Source organism: Oncorhynchus kisutch, linkage group LG27, assembly GCF_002021735.2.
Source record: "Oncorhynchus kisutch isolate 150728-3 linkage group LG27, Okis_V2, whole genome shotgun sequence".
Taxonomy (NCBI): Eukaryota; Metazoa; Chordata; class Actinopteri; order Salmoniformes; family Salmonidae; genus Oncorhynchus; species Oncorhynchus kisutch.
The window spans coordinates 33,203,601-33,214,117 of NC_034200.2; the positions used below are offsets into that span (position 1 = coordinate 33,203,601).

At 40.0% G+C, this 10,517-nt stretch overlaps 1 protein-coding gene across 2 annotated transcripts in view; it reads left to right on the forward strand.

The window, feature by feature from the left end:
• Positions 1 to 8,523, forward strand: part of LOC109872169 (probable cation-transporting ATPase 13A3) — a 41,828-nt gene extending 33,305 nt beyond the window's left edge. For both annotated transcript variants that reach the window (XM_020463293.2, XM_020463294.2), the window contains one exon: positions 4,881 to 8,523. In XM_020463293.2, coding sequence (XP_020318882.1) covers positions 4,881 to 5,060 — 180 coding nt within the window. In that variant the 3' untranslated portion in view covers positions 5,061 to 8,523. The remainder of the gene's footprint in view (positions 1 to 4,880) is intronic.
• Positions 8,524 to 10,517: the final 1,994 nt, after the last annotated feature.

A 10,517-nucleotide genomic window follows, 5' to 3' on the forward strand; every position in this document is an offset into this window, starting at 1 on the left:
ATTGTCCGTATAGCTCCGAGACAGGATTGTGTCGAGGCACAGATCTGGAGATGGGTAGCAAAACATTCCTGCAGCATTTAAGGTCCCCAAGAACACATTGGCCTCCAGCATTCTTCAATGGAAGAAGTTTGGAACCACCAAGACTCTTCCTAGAGCTGGCTGCTTGGCCAAACTGAGCAATCGGGGGAAAAGGGCCTTGGTCAGGGAGATAACCAAGAACCCAATGGTCACTCTGACTGAGCTCTAGAGTTTCTCCGTGGAGATGGGAGAACCTTCCAGAAAGTCAACCATCTCTGCCGCACTCTACCAATTAGGCCTTTATGGTAGAGTGGCCAGATGGAAGCCACTCCTCAGTAAAAGTCACATGACAGCCCACTTAGGAGTTTGCCAAAAGGCACCTAAAAACTCTCAGACCACGAGAAACAAGATTCTCTAGTCTGATGAAACCAAGATTGAACTCTTTGGTCTGGAGACTGGGTCAACAGGACAATATTCCTAAGCACACAGCCAAGGCAATGCAGGAGTGGCTTCGGGACAAGTCTCTGAATGTCCTTGAGTGGCCCAACTAGAGCCTGGACTTGAACCCGATTGAACATCTCTGAAGAGACCTGAAAATAGCTGTGCAGCAACACTCCCCATCCAACCTGACAGAGCTTTTGATTTATTTAACTAGGCAAGTCAGTTAAGAACAAAATCTTATTTCTTATTTACAATGATGGCCTATGAACAGTGGGTTAACTTCCTTGTTCAGGGGCAGCTTGGGAATTCGATCTAGCAACCTTTCAGTTACTGGCCCAACGCTCTAACCACTAGGCTACCTGCCGCCCCAGCTTGAGAGGATCTGCAGAGAATGGGAGAAACTCCCCAAATACAAGTGTGACAAGCTTATAGCGTCATACACAAGAACATTCAAGGCTGTAATCGCTGCCAAAGGTGCTTCAACAAAGTACTGAGTAAAGGGTCTGAATACTTATGTAAATGTGATATTTCAGTTTTAATTATTTTTTTAAATAAATCTTCTAAAAATCTGTTTTTGCTTTGTCATTATGGGGTATTGTGTTTAGATTGATGAGGGAAAAAAACAATTTAATCAATTTTAGAATAAGGCTGTATCGTAACAAAATGTGGAAAAAGTCAGGGTCAGAATACTTACCGAATGCTCTGTATCATGCATTATTACTAGGAATAAAAATACTTTCTGTAGCATTTGAAAAGTAACCACTGGCGTACCACACACTCCCCCCCCCAGAACCCTGGAGGTCTCCAATCCCCCCCCCCCCCCCCCCCGTAGAACCCTGGAGATCTCCAATCCCCACCCCAGAACCCTGGAGTTCTCCAATCCACCCCCCCTCCCCAGAACCCTGGAGGTCTCCAATCCCCCCTCCCCAGAAAGCATATGAACAGGTCATAAGCCATAGCAAAAATGTTGAGAATTACAGGACATTTGCTTAAAAAAAATCTAAATTCTCTTAGCCTCATTGCAAAATGTGTAGAATAGCATGCTATTAACTATAAAACGGCGCATTTTTGTCTCTGCCCGACGCCAATATGTGTAGAATTGCTGGAAATTAGCTTTGAAGCAACAAAATGTTCTCTTAGCCTCATTGCAAAATGTGTCAAATAACATGAGATTAGCAACATGTGTAGAATTGTACTCGACTAAAGGCAACTGTGGTCTATGCTGATACTGGGTGATTGCTCACAAAACTAGGGGGAAAAAGACCATGATTTGGTGGATTTTTACTAAATATAATCCATAGAAGGTTCCTTTCGGAGGAAGGATTGTTGACATATATTTGACCTTTTGTATCTGAAAGCGTAATTGAGTAATAATGTGGTGCTACAAAGCCAAAAAGTGTTGTATGAAGCTTTACCTCTGGCTTTGTGATATGAGTAGTATTTTCATTTCCATAACAATTTTACATTGGTCAGCCTATAAAAAAATATATAAACATCAATATTGAAAATATTTGACTAATTGTTCAATATATTGTTGAACATAATATACTCTTAAGTCAGTGTTAATCAATATGTTTTGTAAGTGGGCCACTTTGGGTTGAGACAATCATTCAGAGGGCCGCACAGATCTTTAAATGGTTGTACTTTTTCTTCCAATAATATCAATTGAGAGCAAATTCTGAGCAATAGAGCACATGCAATTGATTTGATGTACAGCACATCACAAATATATACGTACACATGGGGAGGCAGGTAGCCTGGATGAGCGAAAATATCTGATGCCAGATTTTAGCAGTATAGTGATGCCAGATTTGAGCAGATACCGCTAGTATCCACCCATCTCATGTTGCCTCTGTCGTTTTCGCTGCAACATATCTGTCCATCATTTGTTGTTGTCCTTTGAGCTGTGCTATTTTGTTTCTTAGGTTGCTTTGTGGCTGATATGTTTTGTCAAAGTGGACATGATGTGACTGGAAATGTAGCTCTAAATTTGCTCGTTTAAAACAATTGACTGCCGTCTGACAAATAAGACTAAGTGAGCTAGTCCCATTATACAGTACAAAAAAAAAGTCAATTTCTCTTGGAACTTTCTGTTTTCTTCTTGAATCGACCGTATGCTTCTTTCTGCCCCCGGACCCACGTTACTAGCCATGTTAGCTAGCTGCATTTCCCCGCTGCCATCTTCCTGATTTTCCTGGCTCTCCGGTGGTTGTTCGTGCATAGCTGTCACGTTGTTCTCCAGCACTTTCACCTCATTTTCATTGTCAGTAGATTTACGTTTCTTCTTTTTTTTTTATTATATATATATATATATATTTTTTACAATAAATCGATCCATGTCTACTAGAGTGCAAAATTAGCTAGTAGCAAACTGATGTGTTGGTCGCTGTAGCTGAGCAGTTACGTTCTATTTCGGCCTTTCTGTTCAACAGCATACTGCCATCTATCTGCCGTCCAGGGAACAATATATATTCAATAAAGTGATTCAGGCTTGCATTAATCACATTGAATTGAAATTGTATCATTGTTACGTATTATGAATGGAAAATAGGAAAATCACCGCAAGCCACAAAATAAGGAGTACCACTGCTCTAAGTTATGGCCCATTTTATACAGAGAAATTGGCATAGTAGGCAATCTAACCAATTACAGCCCTCCTTTTACTTGCATCATTTCACATCCTGCAAATCACCAGCAGAGGGCGACCATTTAGAATCCATTTTCACATTCACTCTGTAGCGTAACGCTAACATGGAACCCAAACCGGCTGCGCGCGTGCGCCATCGTGCGCACATTTATTTTGCCCCCCACACCAAACGCGATCACGACAGGCAGGTTAAAATATCAAAACAAACTCTGAACCAATTACATTAATTTGGGGACAGGTCGAAAATCATTAATCATGTATGGCAATTTAGCTCGTTAGCTTGCACTTGCTAGTTAACGTTAATTTGTCCTATTTAGCTAGCTTGCTGTTGTTAGCTAGTTTGTCCTGGGATATAAACATTGAGTTGTTATTTTACCTGAAATGCACAAGGACCTCTACTCCGACAAAAAAAACGGCCAACCGAATCGTTTCTAGTCATCTCTCCTCCTTCCAGGCTTTTTTATCGTTTAACTTATATGGTGATCGCATCTAAACTTTCATTGTATTAGGAGATGGCACGTGGGTACCTGCTTCTATAAACAAATGAGGAGATGGGAGAGGCAGGTCTTTCAGCGCAATCTGCGTCAGTAATAGGAATGAGTTCTATTTTAGCCCTTGTTTTCACAGACGCTCGTTGGCGCGCGCGAGCAGTGTGGGTGCAATAATTTAATAACATGGATTTCTACATTTAATTTGCGACGCACGCGACGTGTCCGGTCTGGTCAGCATGTAACAAATTGGATCATAACTCTAAATGTAGCTCAAACCACCCAGTTTATATTTATTAAATATTAAAGTTGATATTTTTTAATATTCATGAATGTAATTAATTGTTATTAAAATCAAAATACTACTCATATTACATAGCAAGCAGTAAAGCTTCATATGACACCCATTTTTTGCTTTGTAGCCCGTACAGATGAAACATTATGGAGTCTTAAAGGAGGCCTGGGTAATAATAATTATTCCAACTTCAATTAATTATTTCTCAATCATGCTTTAAGATACAAATGTCAAATAGACATTGGGGTTTGAAAATATTGACACCCTTGATAAAGATTAACAATAATGACTATAAAATAAGTAATTCAAATCTCTCCCAATTACCAATAACTGGAGGTTAGCATGTCTTGCGGGTATGATCTTTGACCCTCTAGCTTTCTCACTGCTCATTATTCACAATTCACAACTTTGATTCAGATGTAATCATGGTAGCATCCACATTAATGTAGAAGTGTTTAGAAACAATATTCTTGTTTCTTGTTTCATTTTGACTCCAAAATGACACAATACATTATTTTCTAATCATTTCTATTGGGCACAAAATTATCTGCAACACAATCAAAACGAACTGCAAATGCATCCTACACAATTGTAGAGTCACAAGCTTGATGTTGTCATTGCATGCTAGGAATATGGGACCAAATACTTAACTTTTGACTACTTTATTCATTAGAATCTTTAGGGGTGTTAATCATTTTGACCCCTACCTTTTGGGGAGAAAAAAAATATTACTTACTTTTTTGGAACATACAATATAGCTCAGTATTTGAATGATTTATTTCATACAGTCATTATTGCTCATCTTTATCAAGGGTGTCAGTAATTTCACACCCCACTGTGTCAAATCCTTCCTCCAAAAGACCTTTCTATGTCGCCAAATTTCGTGAAAATCCCCCAAACCAAGTCTTTTTGTTTTGTCCTAGTTTGGTGAGGAATCACCCTACTGTGGTCTGCTGTTTTCTTGTTTGATTTGTGTATGTACTATTTCTAGTCTGCTAATGAGCGTTGGTGCACGGCGTTCCTCTCCTGGCTGTTCTGTCGGAAGGGGAAGACCCCCAGAGTGCGCTACATGCAAGTCGCCCAGGAGCTGCAGGAGGACCCCGACTGGCCCCCCAAACCTGCTACCGTCACCTACACCACCAGCACCCGCCACCACACTGTCAGCATGTGACACATGGCCACACCCACATATAGCTGCAAAAAAATATATTTAACCAGGCATGTCAGTTAATAACAAATTCTTATTTACAATGACGGCCTACCCCGGCCAAACCCTCCCCTAACCCGGATGACGCTGGGCCAATTGTGCGCCGCTCTATGGTACTCATGATCATGGCCAGTTGTGATACAGTCTGGGATCGAACCAGGGTCTCTAGTGATGCCACTAGCACTGAGATGCAGTGTCTTAGACCACTGTGCAACTGGGGAGGCATACAGTACCTAGTCTAGAACCTTCCATTCCCCGGACCAGGTTTATAACCAGTATCAAGTATAGTACCTTCCTTTGCCTGGACAAGTAGGGCTGTGATGATACCAGTATAGCAATATTTTTTCCATGGCAAAAATGAAAACATGAAGCAGACCAAACTCTTAAGTATTTTAAAAACCTGCTGTAAGTAAAATATTGTTTGCAATAGGCAGGTTGGTTGTTGAGTAACAAAACGGACGCGTGCGTAACTATGAGGAAAAACAGATGGGTTGGCTTAGATTGTTGACAACATGTCAACTATATTTATTCTCCAATGTTTATTGAAAACCAAAATCCATTTGCACAATGAGCACTTGTCTCTCAAATACATTGTAAAAGTTGTTAGCTAGCTAGCGAATTTGAGCCATATTAGCATTGACATGAAATCAGTCAAAACACCTCAAAACAAGACATGGTATCAAGAAGATGAAACTAGCTGAAATGAGTCACTTGCGATTCCCCACATGGCAGTTTCTTGTAATTTTTGGTATCTATCTAGCCATCCAGAATCACAACAACGCAGACTTCTGCCCCATTTGATGTGTGTGCATCGTTTTCGTGACATTGTCAGCTAACCCATCTATAGCTAGGAAAATAAATAAATGTGACTCCAACATAAGGGCTGTTTTCCTAAAGAAGTTAAATCTGCTTTGTTTTTCCTATCCAAGATAATAACAAGTATCGCAATACTGATATCGTCCCGTCCCTAGTTTATAACCAATATCGAGTCTAGAAACTTCCATTGCCTGGACAACTGACCTGGTTTATAACCAATATCGAGTCTAGAACCTTCCATTGCCTGGACAACTGACCTGGTTTATAACCAATATCGAGTCTAGAGCCTTCCATTGCCTGGACAACTGACCTGGTTTATAACCAATATCGAGTCTAGAACCTTCCATTGCCTGGACAACTGACTGGTTTATAACCAATATCGAGTCTAGAACCTTCTGTTGCCTGGACAACTGACCTGGTTTATAACCAACAACGCGCCAACAACGCGTCTAGAACCTTCCATTGCCTGGACAACTGACTGGTTTATAACCAATATCGAGTCTAGAACCTTCCATTTGCCTGGACAACTGACCTGGTTTATAACCAATATCGAGTCTAGAACCTTCCATTGCCTGTACAACTGGCCTGGTTTATAACCAATATTGAGTCTAGAACCTTCCATTGCCTGGACAACTGACTGGTTTATAACCAATATCGAGTCTAGAACCTTCCATTTGCCTGGACAACTGACCTGGTTTATAACCAATATCGAGTCTAGAACCTTCCATTGCCTGGACAACTAGCCCCATATCCAGGACTAAACAAAAAGAATCATGTGAAATCACATCATGAGCTTGCAATCAGACTGTGATCCTGTCAACTTCTTGACCCTAACTAGACCTTAACTGCTCTGTCCTTACCCATAACCCCCAAACCACACATAGAACCCCAGCAATGTGACTACTGACAGGTTGCCCCATACTGGGCACATATTACCCTCTTTTTGCTATTAGTTTAGCCTTGGTGTCGAGGCCCAGAGATTATGTCTTTCCAATACAGGGCTTGCCTTGCACTCACCACTGGTTGATTTTTCAGCTTCACAAAGACTAAGAACTATGGAATCGTCCACTAACACTTTCTCACCTGCCTTGATTGCTGCTCCAACGAAATGTCAAGAGTTAAAGAGAACGTGTGAACAGGACCGTACTGAGGGAAATGGAGGGATTTTTAAATATTTTTTATCAACACACCCAGATTATGCATTTTGAAAGCACTGTGTGTGTGTTTTAAGCGTGAGTGGTACTACTGTATTTGCCAAGATTGAATAACATTCCAATGCACCAATAATATATTGCTGTGTTTCTCTGAGAATTTGCTACGCTTTATGAATGTAATTCTTCCTGTGGAAGTATGTGAGTGTCCGTGACTCTTGTGAAACCTGAACACTTGAGTTGATCTGATGCCTGTGTGTGTGTGCAGGGTTTTTTCTGCATAGAAAAGTCTTGGGCAAGACTTAATAAAAAATTATTGGGATGGGAAAACATTTTCAGTGTAAACTTAAATGACTTAAACCATATATATATATATATATATATATATATATAAATATGATGATCTTTGAGAACTAACAATCACCCCAAATAAAATCTAGCCCGTTAGGGAGAATCAAAAATTAGAAAAATTATGCATTCAGTATTTTTGTCATGGCATGGGGCCCCCTTTGATTTTGTTATGTTTGAGTCACTCCGATAGCATAACAACACATAAGACATGGCAAAATGTGTAGATTTGCTGAAAATGTATATTGAAAATTATTCTTCTCTCACATCATGACATATGTGTAGAATTGCAGGACATTTTTTTCTGCGGCCAAGAGGGCCTCTAAAATGTTCAGTCGGCAACCGCACTATTCACCACGCCCCCGTCACAGCCACGATCCTAACCCTAATTTTGCTCCAGAAAAAAACCTGGTGGGTGTGTGTGCACGTACATTCCTGTACGTATTTATTTGGACGCTGAAGCTAAAACGTTTTAATTCAGCTCTATACTTTAGCATTTTGGATCTAAGATCAAATGTTTCATATGAGGCGACAGTACAGCATGGCACCTTTTTATTGTCAGGTATTTTCATATATATCTTTAACCATTTAGAAATGAAAGCACTTCATGTATCTAGTCCTCCCATTTTAAAGGCGTCAAATACTTGAAACGTTCAAATAGGTGGACTAAATACATGAAGGGCTTTCATCTCTAAACGATAAAACGGATACGTATGAGAATACCCTCAAATAAAAAGGTGACATTCTGTACCATCTCCTCATATGAAACAATTGATCTCTGTAGAATAGCGGACCTAGAGTATCCAAGTGAGGTGACGGGTGGGAATGAGGTGATGTAACATTTTGTAACATTTATAAACCATTGCACCTGACCTAATTGCTGCTTTTATTAAAGGGAATTATTTTGAAAAGAAATCACATTTTTATTGTATTTTATATTCTCTGAGATTAACAGCTAATTTTAATCTGTTTTTTCAATTTGTACATGGTTTACAACTGATGTATTGTCTAGTATACACTACCATTTAAAGGTTTGGGGTCACTTAGAAATGTCCTTGTTTTTGAAAGAAAAGCACACAAAAAAATCCATTAAAATAACATCAAATTGATCAGAATTACAGTGTAGACATTGTAAATGTTGTAAATGACTATTGTAGGTGGAAAAAGCTTTTATCTTTTATTTTTTATAGAATATCTACATAAGCGTACAGAAGCCCATTATCAGCAACCATCACTCCTGTGTTCCAGCTGAAAACAGCTGTATTTTATAGAATATCTACATAAGCGTACAGAAGCCCATTATCAGCAACCATCACTCCTGTGTTCCAGCTGAAAACAGCTGTATTTTATAGAATATCTACATAAGCGTACAGAAGCCCATTATCAGCAACCATCACTCCTGTGTTCCAGCTGAAAACAGCTGTATTTTATAGAATATCTACATAAGCGTACAGAAGCCCATTATCAGCAACCATCACTCCTGTGTTCCAGCTGAAAACAGCTGTATTTTATAGAATATCTACATAAGCGTACAGAAGCCCATTATCAGCAACCATCACTCCTGTGTTCCAGCTGAAAACAGCTGTATTTTATAGAATATCTACATAAGCGTACAGAAGCCCATTATCAGCAACCATCACTCCTGTGTTCCAGCTGAAAACAGCTGTATTTTATAGAATATCTACATAAGCGTACAGAAGCCCATTATCAGCAACCATCACTCCTGTGTTCCAGCTGAAAACAGCTGTATTTTATAGAATATCTACATAAGCGTACAGAAGCCCATTATCAGCAACCATCACTCCTGTGTTCCAGCTGAAAACAGCTGTATTTTATAGAATATCTACATAAGCGTACAGAAGCCCATTATCAGCAACCATCACTCCTGTGTTCCAGCTGAAAACAGCTGTATTTTATAGAATATCTACATAGGCGTACAGAAGCCCATTATCAGCAACCATCACTCCTGTGTTCCAGCTGAAAACAGCTGTATTTTATAGAATATCTACATAAGCGTACAGAAGCCCATTATCAGCAACCATCACTCCTGTGTTCCAGCTGAAAACAGCTGTATTTTATAGAATATCTACATAGGCGTACAGAAGCCCATTATCAGCAACCATCACTCCTGTGTTCCAGCTGAAAACAGCTGTATTTTATAGAATATCTACATAAGCGTACAGAAGCCCATTATCAGCAACCATCACTCCTGTGTTCCAGCTGAAAACAGCTGTATTTTATAGAATATCTACATAAGCGTACAGAAGCCCATTATCAGCAACCATCACTCCTGTGTTCCAGCTGAAAACAGCTGTATTTTATAGAATATCTACATAAGCGTACAGAAGCCCATTATCAGCAACCATCACTCCTGTGTTCCAGCTGAAAACAGCTGTATTTTATAGAATATCTACATAGGCGTACAGAAGCCCATTATCAGCAACCATCATTCCTGTGTTCCAATGGCACGTTGTGTTAGCTAATCCAAGTTTATCATTTTAAAGGCTAATTGATCATTAGAAAATCCTTTAGCTGAAAACAGCTGTGCTGGTTAAAGACGCAATAAAACTGGCCTTCTTTAGACTAGATGAGTATCTGGAGCATCAGCATTTGTGGGTTCAATTACACGCTCAAAATGTCCAGAAACAAAGAACTTTCTTCTGAAACTCGTTAGTCTATTCTTGTTCTGAGAACTGAAAGCTATTCCATGCGAGAAATTGCCAATAAACTGAAGATCTTGTACAACGCTGTGTACTACTCCCTTCACAGAACAGCGCGAACTGTCTCTAACCAGAATAGAAAGAGGAGTGGTAGGCCCCGGTGCACAACTGCAAAAGAGGACAAGTACATTAGATAGACTAGTTTGAGAAACAGACGCCTCACAAGTCCTCAACTGTCAGCTTCATTAAATACCCGCAAAACACGAGTCTCAACGTCAACAGTGAAGAGGCGACTCCGGGATGCTGGCCTTCTAGGCAGAGTTCCTCTGTCCAGTGTCTGTGTTCTTTTGCCATCTTAATCCTTTATTTTTATTGGCCAGTCTGGGATATGTCTTTTTCTTTGCATCTCTGCCTAGAAGGCCAGCATCCCGGGGTCACCTCTTCAC